Below are 16712 nucleotides of genomic sequence, written 5' to 3' on the forward strand. Positions count from 1 at the left end.
GTATGAGGTACGTATTTTTTTTATCTCTTTCTTTGGGTATTTTGTTAAGTTTTTTGAAGTAGTGTAAATCTATTGTTATTTTCGTTTATTTGTTAATAAATAATATTAATCTTCGAAACTTTCCAATAAGTATTCAGCAGAAAGTGACAAGAAGTATTGGATAAATTGAGTCAATGTGGTATCTGTATTGAGTTCCTAAAATTTCAGTGTTTATTTGTTTGTCTAATGCACGCAGTACTCGGAAAAATGCCTAAAGATACGAATATATTTTTACCAATAGCTTAACAACACCAAAAAGAAAAGCAATTTATACAAAAGTATGATGAAAAATGCATTCGTGTACGGACAACACCCAACATTTTTTGCAAAAATTAATAAATTTCAATTTCATTTCACATAGAAAACAAAAATATTAGATTGAAGTTTCATTCCATAAAACAAAAAATTTTTTTTATTCACAAAAACATACAATAACAAAACTGAATAATAATAATAAAGGAAAGAATGGATATGATGCAAAAAAAGTAAAATTGTATTAGAGGTATGAAATTATATATTTCATTCATGACTGGATTGAAAGTAATTACTAATTAATACGTCAATTTTCGAGTAAACAAGGAGTTTTCAATAATTGTAAATTAAAGTCGTAAAAAAGAAATTTTAGACAAGAAAAGATAGCACTTCTTTTGCTATTCATTTGATTATCACAGTAACTTTCGAAAAATTAAATATATGATGAAATTGTAAAAAGAATGGAAAATATTATCATTTCACAAATATTACATCTCCAGAAACATTTTTAAATAAAAAAATCAATCAATTAATGATAATATTTCACTCATTTGTAATTTCATAAATACAAAATACATCGAGGTACAGTGATAATCAGTTTAGGTAGTAGTAGTTGTTATGATAATAGGAGTAGGAGTAGGAGTAGGAGTAACAATAGTGGTAGTAAATGTATGATCAGTATGATTTTGTTGATTAATTTCATTAGAATTTTCATTTGGCAATGATCGACGTAATATTTTACGTAATCTTGCAATTTCTTCATTTGCTTTATCCAAATCACCAGCTAATATTGATTGTCTGAAAGTGAAATTTTAACTTTATTTTGTAATTTTTAATTAGTTTATTTTGTAATAAAAAGTTTCTAATTCTTCTAATTTTAACCGTAATTTATAATCAACGTTACAACTCTAATATATTGGAAATAATTATAGTAATATTAATTTAAATTATTAATGAAAGATACAAAAGAAATATAATGTTTAAATTACCGTTCTTTCAATTTTTTAATATCTGTTTTACAAGTAACATTTTGACGTAATAAATCCATTCGTTCTGTTCGTAATTTTTCTACGTCATTAAGAAGTTCATTGAGACGTTTTACTTCTTCCTCTCGTAAAGGTGTTTGACGATCAATGCAGAAACTGCATGGTGTACGATTTGAATGTACTACTTCAGTGGATGATAATGATTCCTGAAAAAAGATTTAGAATTAATTAGGGAAAAATTTGAATTTCAATCAATAAAAAAGAATGTAGAATGGTACTAAACAAATAACATTTACTGCTTATTAAAAATAGGAGTTAATAGTATATAAAATTACGAATTATTGACTTCTTAACGAATATGCAAACATTTTTCCAAATAAATTTTCTCATTTCTTTCCAATTTCATAATTTCCTGTCTCTTCCCTGCCGGAACTTTCATAATTATTACTGAAACGAGAAAAAAAAAAAAAGTTACCAATCCGGTATCCGAATCATGTCCCATTTCAGTACTTTCATTCTCACCACTTGATAAATCCCATTCACCATGATTGTGCTTACTTAAAAAAATTTAATCTATCTTTTTTAATGTACAATTTTTGATTTAAATTCAAAAATTTCATTGGACAAGAAATTTTTTCGGTATTAATTTAATGTTAAAAAAAAAAGATAAAAAAAAAAACAAAAAATTCTTACCACAAATCGCCAATTTTCAAAGCAGCATTTTGCGATGGAATTGACAAGAATAATCCAGATGAATTATCACCACGACTACCATATGCTTCGTCTGTTTCATGATAATGCACTTGCAATGATCTGTATAATATTTACTTAATTTAATCTAACTAAAATTATTTATTAAAGTTATTGAAATCTTAATAGTGTGGAAAATTTCTTTTTTTTAAATTTAAAGTATAAATTTAACACATTTGATTTAAAATATAACAATAAAAATTATGGAAAGAAAAAAAAATTTACAAAATAATGGTTAAATTGTTTTTTTTTTCCAAAATTATTTTTACAAATTTTTAGTTTCGTCTTTTTTTTTCTTTAATGAAACATATAGAAGAGATATAATTACATACTTTTTAAAATCATTGGAAGAATTTCGTTGTTGAATGCTACTTCCAGCACCACTCGTTGATGTGGTTGAACTTCTGGAAATTGATTCACCGCCACCACCGTTGTATGATTTTCGTTTGGCACTTTTTGGACTATTTAAAATGGTCACTGTTGTTGGATGTTGTATGGATGATGACACTGAGACATCTTGAGAAACTGATCGTGACCTGTTAATTAGCAATGAATTAAATTTTCATTCAAATTATATTCAGTCATTTTTATGGAAAAATAAAAAACAAAAATAAATTATTAATTTGGGATAAAAATGACATTGGAAATTTTATACTTTCCATATAAATATATTTTACCTTAATGAATAAATTTTTTTTTTAACAAAACGAAAATATTTTTACCTTCCGGCTAATGCTTTTTTAACGGAATGAAAAATTCCGGTTGGATGTGAAATATTATCTGTTGTTTCCAATAACGGTAAACCGTAAAATTGTGCTCGTTCTTTTAAATTACCATATAGCGCCTCTAATAACGATGAACGTGTTCGTTCCTGCACAAAAAAGTCATAATTCTTGATAGCAATTTTAATAATTAATTTATTTTTTGAGTAATTAAACAGTAATTAAGAAGGTCAAAAATTGCTATATATCTAATGCGTTTTTCTTTTTTTTAAACATTAAATTACTTCCGTATATATCATAAGTTAAATAATGATTTTTTTTAGTAATATAATGATTATAGAGTTACAGAAAGTATTAAAAATTTATTATTCATAAAATAGGGAAATAATTTTTTTGTCTTTAAATTTTAAGTTAAAAATTTCAGCAAAACTTACAGCAAGTTTGGCAAATTTTGTCGATTTATAAGCAGCATTTTCAGCATTGATTAATTTTGTAAGCAAGAAATTGCGAAATTCTTGACCTTTCCGGAAAATAGATGGTGCCGGAAGAGTAGGTCCAAAAAACGGGACATCATCACGTGCTGTTACAGATACCTAAGGGGAAAAAATGATAATGATATATGCATAAATGAAAGAATTATAAGAAAAGAAAATTTGAAATGATAATAACTAAAAGTTAAGTGGTAAAAGAATGGATTTAAATTTTGGAAACATCGCTAAATTAAATTAGAAATTTGCTGAAATTTATTGAAAAAATTCAACAAAATAAAACTTACACGATAGCGAACTTTTTCAGTGCATGAATCGATAGGTTGAACAACAATAAAAGCATGCAAAAAATTACTTGCTATCATATCAGCAGAAAATGGTGTATTCTCTTCCTGAAATTATTTCATAAATATTATTCAATTAACGAATAATAATTATTTAATAAATAACAAAAATAATTAAATGTTGAATGAACGAAACAATGATTAAATACATGAAAATTAAACTTATTAATAAATTTCTCTATTAATAAAATTAAAATTTGGCCTTTTTTCCCACTTAGAAATTTGATTAATTCTATTTAAAAATTAATTTGGAAAAAAATTTTTTCTATTTAAAAATTTTAATGAATAATTTGTAAAGGAAAAACAAAAGTAACCTGAAAAACGATAGCAACAATATCATTTCCAATATGTCGTTTACGTTGTAATTGTTGAGTGTCACCAGCTGTATACGGTAACATGGTAGATATATGAAACATAATTTCACGTTGTCGAAATTGACAGTAAACAGATTCGATACCTGTCTGACCATGTTGTGTATCTAAGCCACCACGATAACCCTTTAGAAAGTATAAATACTATTATTATTATTAATTTTAATTCATAATTCTTTTTCTTTTCAGCAAATAGCAAATATTCCTTATCATCTAGCAATAATATTTATTTAAAGTAACAAAATTTTCACTAATTATGATTTTTTCATAATGAAAAATGAATAAGAAAGTGAAAGAAAAAAAAAGGAAAATAATATTAATTTAATTTGATGGAAGGATAAGAACAAAAAATGTATGTTATTATCAGTGATTATTTTAATAGAAAAAGATGGAATGATAATGATCAAATATAAATGAATGACTTAAATATAAAATTAATAAATCAAAAAGAAATAATGTGTGAATTATTTATGTTAAAATATTTAAAAATAGAATTGAATAATAAATAGAGAATTATTTAGTTTCTAAAATTTATCACCAATCATATAGCATAAAATATTTATAAATCAATAATTTTAAATGAGGAAAAGAATTTTTTTTTAAACAATTCATTACATTGAATTGATATTACATTTTTTTTTGCTCCCTAATTATTTTCTTAAAATCTTCAAAGTTAGATTTTCGTTTTACTTTTTTAAGCATTTTATTTTTTTCTAAAAAAAGTATTAATTGCTAATACGCCATATGATAATCAATTATTTGATTCAATTTCAAAAATAACCTTAAAATCCCTGAGTTCTATTCGTTCACCAATAATATTTAAAAATTCATCAAAAGCACTTGAATATGTAGCATTTCCAAAAAGCTCTTCTTCGGTAGTCTATAAATACAAATCAATTTTTTACATATCAAAAGCAAAAAAAAAAAAAAAAAAAAAAAAAAAAAAAAAGAAATTAAAATTATAGACTACTTAATATTAATATTATAAAATTGAAACAGTAATTGAAGCATTATTTTGTAAAATTTACAAATTATTAAACTTATAAAATTATTTTTTTCTTTATTTTCACATAATAAAAAAATTCTTTTTCCTAAAATAAAATTATTTGATAAAATAAATATTTTCTATTTTAAAATTTCAAAAATTTCATTTCATATTTTTTACCTGCCCGAATCGTTGATAAATAACACCAAATTTGTAAGTGTTTGTTAAAACATGCTCATCATATTTTAAAATCATTTCTGTACCACCCGGGAATGCCACTGGACTAAATCGATCCGTGGTTACTTCATCACATAATAGTCGTGCCATACGACTTGCAGTTGGTCGATCTGCTAGAGCTAAAAAAATAATTAATTAATTAATTAACAAGGTAGTGAAAAAAAAAATTTTGTTTGTTTGTTTTTAAAATTATATCTGCGTACAACATATTTTACTTTATAATTGCATATCATTTTATTAATATGCATTAAAAATTGCATAAAATTAATTTTTATCTTTTCAAGCATAAAGTGAAAAAGAAAAATTTAATCACAAATAATTATTTTATTTATTTATCTTTTTTTTTTTCCTTTTTTTTTTAAAAAAAAAAATTACCAGAAGCAGGGACAATTTCATGTACAGTTCCATGTCCAGTTCGTAAAATAATCCTAAAATGTTCCTGTGATGAGATTAGCTCCGTTCGTGCTGATAATATCAGTGGTCCTAGTTTGTTATCAATTGCATAGAAATCATGATGCTCCTAAAACATATTTATTTATTAGCAGTTTCTTCATCTAATAATATTCGAAGAGTGTTGTGGTATTAAATATTCCGATTATACTCTAATATTTATATTCCGAATCCTTTTTTTTTTTTTATTCCAAAATTTAAACGCAATGAAAAAAAAAAAACTGAAAAAGACTATAATATGTTATATTAGGTAAACCTTTTTTTTTTTAATTTATTCATATCTTATGTTTTATTAATGGACAAAATTAGATGAAATAATTTAACATGCGCATGCATAAGGTATAATTAACAAAATATTCTACAATTTGCTTTTTTATTTCTTTATTTAGCTTAATAAATAAATCAGAATAATTCATTTATTTCCTATTTGTTTAATATAAATGATTAGATAATTTATCAATAAATTTTCATATATTTACAAATTCTTATTTGCTACAGTAAGCGTACTTATATGATTTTATTACTAATTATTATTATATGAAATTATTATTATACGATTATAGGAAATTTTATTAATATTGTAGAGAAGGAGAAATAATTAAACTATTAATTATTTCAGTTTAATTATTTCTCTTTCAGAAAATAATCTTAAAAAAGAATGAGAAAAATTTTCTTTCACATATACCCTGCCAACGAAATGTCGCCTATAGCAATGCGACGTGTCATCAGTTTCTAATTTTGATCGAGCACAACTACTTGTCGCCGAACAACATCCAACAACATCATCATCGATATTAATGGTACAGTTGCTTACACCATCCATCCAATAACCGCCACCAGCAGGTAAGACAATTTGTGGATATGGTCCAGGATGTTTTAAAATCTAAAATTCTTTTTCTTCAATATCATTTTAATATTATTTATTTTTTATCCATACGAAAAATTAAATTTAAATTAAATATTTGAATTTTTTTCATTCTTATAATGCTTTTCATTCGAAAAAAAAAATATTAAAATTTTGTGAAGGAAAAAACTTTTTATTGTTCTTTATTAAGTAGTGTTATTATTTTGATCAAAATAGAAATTTTTTTGAGGACATTGAAGTAAATAAAATTGATATAATTTGAAAATGAAATGAGCAGAATAAAATTAATACTATTTGTACTGAATATCTTATCTATATAAATTTAAAAAAAAAAAATTTTTTTTCGTTTTCTTTCTCAGTGTAATATTTTTATTTTGAGTAATGCAATTTTATTGGTTCATTTATTTACTTATTTATTTATTTTTTTGTTATTGACTGAAAATGACATCAGAAAATAAATTACCAAAACACATTACCTACTGAATTTTAACAAAGACGAAATATTGATTAACCAAATCGATTTAATAGAAAATTTTTATAATTATGTTTCAAAAAAAAAATAGAAAATTTCAAAAAATTTCCATACCTCTTTGATAGTATCTCTGGTCTGTACAATTCTACCATTTCCATTACATTGACTTATTGCACTGTTCTAAAACAACGATTATTATTATAAGCAAACACTTTTTTCTAAAAAAAAAAAAATTAAAAAAAAAGAACAAAAGAAGAAATACCACTATTATGTTCCAAAATTAAAAAATTGAAAACAAATTATTATTAAAAAATGAATAAAAAAAAGCAAATTGTTACTCTTATGTTACTCAAAATATTAAATATTACCAAATTATAATTCTTATTACTGTAAAATTATTACTTTATTTCAATTATTATATCATTAATTATCATTGCATAAACAATTATTGATAAATTGTAAATACTAAAATAAGAAACATTTTAAGTGCTAAGAAACATTTGCTATATTATATATTATCATTTACTGTTAATTATTATCATTATTAAACAATACAAAATTTGCATTTTAAGTATTACGAATGAATTATTTGATTGTTAGTTTAATTCATTTTATCAGCATTTGTCGATAATTTTATAAGAACTATATTTAATTAATCATTCCTTCAGTGATCATCAAAATATATTAATGAAAGATAAAATATTTTTCAATTAAGATAATATCGTCAAATAATAACTATCACTACTAATTAATAGCACAGACAATAATTTCACTAATACAAATAAAACAATTAAATGAAAAAGTCGAAAGGAAAACTTTTTTAATCATACTATCATATATATGCGTACACTAATTTATTCATTTATTTATTTTAATTATATTAGTTTGCCAAATATTTTTTTCATTGGCAAAAAATAAAAATATTTTCACTTTTATTTTTTGCAAAATCCTTACGTCATTTAAATGATTATCAACTGCTTGCACTTTTGGTAAACATCGTAAGTATTCCGTTGACTTTGTACTACTAATCAATATTGGCGTGCTAATTTCCATCGAAAGTAATTTACGTGGTAAAAATAAGTTAAATAAACTACGTGTTCGTCCAATTCTTGAATGTGAAATATTGAAACGCTGTGCTTCCTTCATGTTACGATCTGCTGTTAGAAGCTTTTCAGCAGCAGATGCCATAAATTTAGCTCGATCAATTCGGGTCTCTTCATAACGTGTTTTAATCCATTGATGATTATTATTATTATCATTATCATTATCATTAATAATACTATTCCAATTTTCGCTTTCATTGTACCACGATATCTCCGACTTATCAAAATATTGATGTTTTGATAAAATTAAATCATCCCCCTTCTTCTCCCTCTCCTCATCATTATCATCATCATCATCACCATAATCATCACTATCGTCGTTATCGTTATCGCTATCACTATCAGTATCATTATTTGAGCTACTGAAGCAATTGCATGTGTTATTATTATTCATTGTAGCGAAACGTTGTCTTATGGAACGATATGACTCGTATTCATCTTTTTGTCTTAACGTTGAATTCCAAACACAAAATGCGAATGGATGATTTGCTTTTAATTCGTTTAAATTTTCGGATGATAAATCAAGTGAATAAATATTTTGCGGTGAAATTGGTTGTGTTTTCATTGAAATAAGTTTGCAATAGTTGAGTGATTGATTTATCAGTTCATTTTTCTTATAATTTCGATATTTTGCTGCAAGTCGTTGTTGTTGTGGTGATTTAAAAAGCAATCGATTGAAATGATCAACGGAAAAATACTTCTTCACTGGCAAATAATGATAATCATCGAGATCATATATTGGATTATGATATAAATTATCATTGCAGTTATCATCATTACTGTTATCATGTAAATTACTATTATTGATAGTACTAATACTTCGTGATTTTAATTTTAGATCTCTTCGTAATTTAGATCTCTTTAATGAATATTTTGACTGATTAATGATTGTTGTAGCAGTAGAAGCAGTGGTAGAAGCAATAGTAGAAGTAGTAGCAGTAGTAGTAGAAATAGAAGTAGGAAAAGTAGTAATAGATGATCGTTGGATCATTTCATGAAGTAAAAATTCTAAAATCCATTTGTACTGATTATAAATAGCCAATTATCACTGTTGATATTATCGCAATAGATTTTCATTAATTGTTATCAAATTACAGCTAATTCATTAAAACGGCGATACTAACTGATAAAATTAAATTTGATGAGAATTAGTGAAAAAAAAAAAAAAAAAAAATTGGATAAATATATGTCAAATAATATTGCTAAAAAGATAAAATTTTTACTGAAAATTTGTTCAAAATTTTGAAAAAAACCGCAAGAAAGAAAAGAAAAGTGGGAAAACCGAAAATATTTTTGTTTTTTGTTTTTTGTTTTTTTTTTTTTTTAGTTAAAGCAAATGCAGAAATGTCATCGATACTTAAATGGATAATAATAAATAATTATAATGATAAAAAAGCTCTGATATAATCGTTGATTAAACCAAATAATGAAATGTTATATAGGTAAATGAGTAATAGTAATAATAACAATAACAATAATAAATAACAATGATAGTGGTAATGATTGTTGATAACAATAATAATCGTGACACTAATAATAATAATAATACTATCACTAAAGTGATGATTGGTTAAGCCAAATAATGAAGTACCATTGATAGTTAGATGGATTATTAGCTGATATTATACAGGTGTGCATACAGATTTTATTCAGATCAATAAAAAATTGATATTAAAAAAAAAATAATAATTAAAGAGATGCAAAATATATACAAAAATCTAATATATCAAATAATATCATAGTTAATGAGTAGCTTAATTAAATTTAATTTCTTGAATTGGTACAAACTGAAAAAAAGAAAAAAAACTTGTAAGTTACTAGTGATTTATAAATTATATGTGTTGGTTTTACTCATTATCTAATTCACTGTTTAATTTTTACTTTATTTTATCAATTTTGATTTATTATTTTTTGTTCAGTGATTTCTTCGTAACATCAATCTTTTAAAATATTTATAAAGCAATTGCAGAAATAAACAAAAAACAAGAATAATGTGAAATGCAAGAAATAAATTTGAAATGGTGAAGAAAATTTTAATAAAATAAGAACGAATTATTAATGAAAGGAAGGAAACATAAGAAAGTTAAGAATAAAAAATTTTTCAAATTATTATTATTATTTCTTGTTTCTTTTAAAAATCCAATTTAAGCTATTAATAAAGAATTTTATGATTTTTACCCCAACTTCCTTCACATAAATCAAACTTTCAATACAAAGTAAAGTAATTATTAGTAGTAAATTACGAGAAATATATACAATAATTAAAACTTGACGGCTGTGATTTTCATTCATCTTTCCCAATTTTCCTTTCCTCTTTCATTTTCTTTCTTTTTTTTTTAAATTTATAAAATCAATGCATAAATAAATAATATTTTTATTGAGTATTTCAAATTAATACAGAAATATTACATCATTTATACATTGTTTTTATGCAAAAATCTAAGTAAAAAAGCTGTCAAAGAAAAAATAAAGAAATTTTTTAATCAAATTACTTACTAATTTATTATTTGTATTAAATTACCTTCTATTATAAAAAGTAAAAAAAAAGGTTTACCTTTTGTTATTATAAAAAATTATCTTCTATTGTTATAAAATTGCTTACTTAATTATTCATATATTTTATTTATTTTTGCGCTATTATTTATGTTAAAATTATTTCTTCATTTGAAATTAATCATTTATTTGCTATAATTTGTTAAAATTAATCGTTTAAATTGAATGAAATAAAAAAAAAAAAGAGGAAACGAGCTTTTCACGACTTCTTTCAACAAGAAATGTAATTTAAGCAATTCAACAACCACCTGTTACTGCATTATCGCGTTGCATAGAGTAAGAAGCTGATAAATTTTTCTAAATTTAAAGATAGCTTCGTAAGAAATCGAACATTTCTCTCTTTGTTCCAACAAAATGAACGACGAAAATAAAAAAAAAACGAAGGCAATGTGCGTTCCATTTTACGTTAGTTTAAAATTCATTAATAAGTCTAATTTTGATTTTTAGATTAATTAAATTAAATCAAAAACTATTGTTATTTAAAATATGTTTAACAAAAAGAACACAGAAAAACGAGGTACAAAGAGTACATATATTGTAAGAATTATAATTAGAAAACAGATTTTATGCATTCGTTAAGTGCTAATTAATGATTTGTAAAAATGTACAAATTAATCATTTAAAGAAGTATGAAATTCTCATTAAGTATTCCAAGCGAAATTTTAAATGACAGTTGACAATTAAATGACAATTGATGAAGCTACATTTAGTGCTAGAAATACACTAACGATTATTATTTGTTAAATTTTAATTGCTTAAAAAGTAAATAAGTGAAATAAGCAAATGACACTGAAAAAAGTTACATAAAATAATTTCACACAATTGTTGTGAAATGTTTGTTAGTCTTAAAATACCTAAATAAATAAATGTTTTTGCTAAAAAATAAATAAAATCATCTGTTTACATCACTTCCTTTTTCTCGCATCTTCAAAATAACTTTTTTTTCTGCTAAAAAATTCTCTTTCGAGAAAAAACGAATCAATTTTGAATTAAAAATTAAATGACACTTTTTAGTAAAGAAAAAATTGTTTATCTTAAATTCCCACAGATAAATAATTATGAATTTATAAAGAGTGAAGAGTATAATATGAATGTATGATAAATTATAACATTGGAATTAGTATAAACTGATTGAAAACAATAATAGTAGTAATAATAATAATAATAAAACAATTATTAGTGAAAGGAGAAACAAGGAAATAGAGAATTATTAACAGGGAAAAAGAAAGAAAGAGGGAAGGGAAGCAAAGAGATATGTTGAAAAGAAGGAGAGGGAGAGAAATTGGAAAAAGGGAAGAAAGTATAATTTCATTTTAATATTTAAAGAGAAATTGTCAGTTGGGTGAGAAAAATATATTATAAGGTTAGTATATATTGTAAAAGAAAAATATAAAGTTTTTCAAAAGGAAAGATAAGGAGAAGAGAAGAAGAGAAATAAACCAAAGAAATATTTCACAAACAAATATTTTTTGTGCTCTAACTAAAACAATATATTTCTGTAAAACAAATAATCATTTACATATCAATATATATCAATTAATTAATTACAAATATTTCTATTAATTATTTGTTATAAAGTAGTTGTTCATTAGTTTAAGATAAGAAATTATTTTATTCAAAGAGAAAGGAAGCAAATAGGGTAAGGGTAAGGGTGAGGGTAAGAATAAGAAGTAATTTTAGCTCAAAAGTAAAGTAGTAGGATAATATGTGATAAGAGATAATATCATAACGTAGAATAACAAATAATTTCATTGAAAAGATAAGATTATAAATAAACAGAAGATTAGTAAACCAAACAATTTCTGTTATCAAAGACAAACATGCAATCATCAATTGAAACGAAATTCATCTCTCAAATTATTAATTTATGCTCAATTTTCACATCAAAACCTGTCTTTCTATAAATGTACATATAATACGGTTTAATTTCTTTTTTGGAATTTTTTGTTAAAATTTAAAAAAATGAGAAAAAAACCAAAATTTTGATTACTTCATAAAAAAAAGCGGAAAAAAGGACCAAATAGAACAAGATTTGTTCTTTTTTTTTAGGATAATTATCAGGAAAAAAAATATTAGTATGATTATTTTTATATATTTACTGTTTATTATTCAGATGAAAATAAGAAAAAACAAAAAGTAATTGTTGTAACAACGATAATTACTATTACTGCTATCACCGGAACTATATTTATACTGATTTAATTATTATTATTGTTATCATTATTATTAATTATTACTATTACTATTTAGAGTAATAATAATTCATTATTATTATTAACTGTTTATCACTACTTTTATTACTATTACTATAAAGATGAATTGATGACTACATTTATATACTTTGTCAGATTTTACTAACTTAATTTTCCTTCTTTGAAGTTGGTTTTTTTTTTTAAACAATTTTCTGAAAATTTTCGAAATTATAATGCTATTGTGTCGTGGAAGAAGCACAAATTAGTTCGCTATCACATCACAATTTGTCAATTTGGTGAGAATAAAATAAAATGGAACTAAATTTTTTTTGGTCGCATTGTTATTGTCACCATTTGTTCGCTTTTGCTTTTTTTTTCGATAAATTTGAAGAAAAAAAAAAAACAAGGTTAAAGATTAAGGAATACTAAAAGTGTCCTTTACTCAAATTACAGTTATGTGACTTTCTTTTTTTTTTTTTTTTTTTGAAAATAATTTACCTTTGCTTTATCAACAATTTTTTACGCATGCATAATTAAATAAGAATTGAACAATTTTGTTTATATTTAATTGATTAGTTTGTTTGAGTCAAAAAGATATCACAAAATTGATTGAAGTTTGTCAAATGAATTAAAAAATCTTATAGTTAAGAGCAATAATAAAAGCATAAAATTTTAATTTGTGCAAACTTGATTATATTGATGTTTTCGTTTAAAAATAGAATGTAAAAGTTACAAAAACAGCGAAATTAATGAAACTGGTATAATTTATAGAATTTAACTGGTAGAAATAATGAATATAAAAACAATGATTACAACTATTCTAATCGATCAATACAACTATTACGGGTAGCTGATGATTAATTATAATAATTTTACGATTTCATTGATTCAACATTATGACTCGAACATATGAACAGTGAGCAAAAAGCTAATTTCCTATTTTGAATAATCAATTGTATTACTAATAATGATAATTAATAATGATAGTGATAATACTAGCATTTATCATATCTGATATTACAATTCAAGCAATAAATAACAAAATTTTAGAAATGCAAAGAGATAATATTAATGCATCTGATCATATAAGTAATGATAACAATGATAATGGCGCTGTTAATAGCATTAATAACAATAATAAATACTAATAGGGGATGCAAAACGGGTAATTGCCACATCATTAGAGAGAGAAAATATGAAGGAACCTGTTTTTGTTTTATAATAACTAATAACTGTACCGTTTCAATATCATAAATGTAAATTTACAAAAATCAATATCAAAAAAAGAAAGAGTAAATATTTTTCCATTTTTTACAACAGAAATTTCAGTCTATCAATCATTTTTAAATGTTGTGGTTTGCATAATGTGCATTATTTATTATTCCATTGCAATTCGTATGGTATTTACTTCTTTATTATTATTATATTAGCCTACGCAAACTATTAACACTACACTAATTCATACAAATTATATAAGTAATATTATAAATTTATTAGCTAATTAAGTTATAAAGTAAGTTCAAAAAATTAGTTTATTTGTTAGCATATAATAATTAGTTTATTTGTCAATTAAACTAGAAATTATTATGAAAAGATTAGTTTAATATATACACATCATTAGAGACAGAATAAATTATTTATTTATTTTTTCTGAATAAGGTTTAATTGACGTATATATGTTGGTCTTATTATTTATTATATGTCATTCTATTTTGTGGTCAAATCTCGACTGTATATATGTGGTAATTTAAATTTTTAAAATTTTTTATAAAATATAATATTCAAACTTTATAATAATTATATCATTGATATGCGAATTTTCATAAATTCTTCATCAATTTATAATTATTATAAAGCATATAAGAAGGAAGAGGTGATGTAGAAGTACATGTGCTACTTAATATTTTTCTCGATTTAAACAACATTTCCCTAAAATTTACTTCTCAAATTTAGTCGAATTATGGGAAGCAATAAATTTTAACTGGGAAATAATAAATTTTTATAATAATTTAGCATAGGAATTTTCTCTATCACATTCATCATATATGATTATATCTATCCATTATATTCATTTTCAATTTCATATTTCCTTTGTATTATAATTTTACTTCAAAAAAAAAACCTTTTGTTTTTGTCTAATTTGGAAATAAGCGACTAACTTATTAAACCAATGAAATATTTCCTAAAGTCATTTCATATCTAAGTTAATTTAGCATTTTTTAATTATTACCAAGTTAATAAATTATTCGACTAAATTTGACTATTAATTTAGAAAATCGTAAATTTTTAAATTTCCTCTTCATGAGTTAATAATTTTAATTTTGAATTAATATATTGCCTTTGTTTTACTATTATTACTGCAATAATAATATGTATTATGCTTTTCAATATTTATTGCAAATCGTTTTAATTTTGCATTCTTTATTTTCGAAAAAAAAAAAAAAACAATTTTAAAATCACATATTTTCATACTGTTTTCTAATTATTCATTTTATTTGGAAGCAAAAGAAAAAAAAAAGTTCTTTAGAATTAAATTTGCATAATATTTTATCTAACTAAGAAGCAAAATTAATAATATTTTTTTTCCGAAAATTTACAGAAAGTATGGCAAAAGAAAAAAATTTTTTATTTGGAAAAAACAAAAAGAATGAAAAAAAAAAAATGAACTAACATGGATATCGGGCATCTCACATCGTTGATCATCCAAACGTTGACTTTGCATTCGTTCCAAAAATGCCAAAAATTCGTTTGACTAAATATAGTAATTTTAATTTTCGAACTAATTTCAAAAATTACATATTACACAACAAAAATTGTTCGCACAAATTTGAAATATCCAAATGTTCTCATATTAATGCCAAAAATTCATTAACATTAAATACAGTAATTTTAATTTTTTTTGAGGGAATTTCGAAAATGCCACATTATATAATAAAAATGGTGGCACAAAAAAAGAAAACTTCTATCAATTTATTTGACTAAATATAGTAATTTTAACTTTTGAAAAAATCCAAAATTATACATATAATACACGAAGACGAAAAACTTTTATCATTTCCTGCAAAATTTACTTAAACTATTTCATATTATATATAATTGGAAATAAAATGTAAATAATTGAAAATGAAAACTTTCAAGAAAATTAAATTGTTAGTTTTTTTTAAATTAAAAATTTTTCTGCAGCTATCCTCAATATTGAAGTAAATAAGGCATCAGATGAAAAAAAGTGAAATAATTCAATTGGAAATGAATTTCATTTTATTAAATTCATCTATTGACCAGTTTAAAAATTTTCAAGTACAAAATTAGATTAAATTAAACTTCGTGAACAAAACAAATAGCTAAAATTAAATAAATACCGTTAAATCGAGGTTGCTATGGAAATTAGCAGAGCGCCGATTTCCGGTAACCATAAATAAGCTACTAGTACTACTACTATCGCTTTCTTTATGAATAGCTGCTTCATTTGATGATGCATCTTTGTCGAACATCAGTGAATCACAATTTGCCGAATTACGCCTACAAAAGAGGAAGAAAAAAATAAAGAAACAAATAAATTAATGAAAATAAAAAGTGGAATTAGAATTGTAAAAATTTCAGAAAAATTTAACTAATTCAATTAATCAAGGAAAATTTTTTCTTAACAAATTTCCAACCTTAAAATTTAATAAAAAAAAAAAAAAAAATGCATCAAAATGTGGTAAAATTGAATAAATTAAGCAACAAATAAATAAAGTATGAAAATTCATTAAAGAATGTAATGTTTAATGTTGCAGAAAATGATTTTATGGATGAGAAATTGTTATTTTTTATGATTACATATAATGAATTGACAGTAAGAAAATCATTATGATAGTATGTTAATTTTTTGAAATGAAAAGTTTATCCAAATTTATTTCTTGT

The 16712-nt window shown here is 23.1% G+C and overlaps 1 protein-coding gene across 2 annotated transcripts; it reads right to left on the bottom strand.

Annotated features, from left to right (window-relative positions):
- Nucleotides 1-890: 890 nt before the first annotated feature.
- Nucleotides 891-16300, bottom strand: Bm4285 (the record flags this gene model as incomplete). Of its 2 annotated transcripts, XM_043079213.1 has the most annotated exons (16): nt 891-1089; nt 1281-1483; nt 1753-1834; nt 1971-2090; nt 2360-2563; nt 2750-2898; nt 3184-3342; nt 3525-3629; nt 3896-4078; nt 4734-4832; nt 5118-5293; nt 5550-5694; nt 6310-6507; nt 7076-7141; nt 15481-15561; nt 16169-16300. In XM_043079213.1, 16 exons carry the CDS (start codon nt 16298-16300, stop codon nt 891-893), a joined length of 2301 nt encoding a protein of 766 aa, XP_042935147.1. The 2 variants fall into 2 exon arrangements, with proteins under 2 accessions (XP_042935147.1, XP_042935148.1); XM_043079214.1 differs by lacking the exons at nt 15481-15561; nt 16169-16300 and adding an exon at nt 7916-9055.
- Between the last annotated feature and the right edge of the window lie 412 nt (nt 16301-16712).

This window comes from Brugia malayi (assembly GCF_000002995.4).
Source record: "Brugia malayi strain FR3 genome assembly, contig: Bm_v4_Chr2_contig_001, whole genome shotgun sequence".
Taxonomy (NCBI): domain Eukaryota; kingdom Metazoa; phylum Nematoda; class Chromadorea; order Rhabditida; family Onchocercidae; genus Brugia; species Brugia malayi.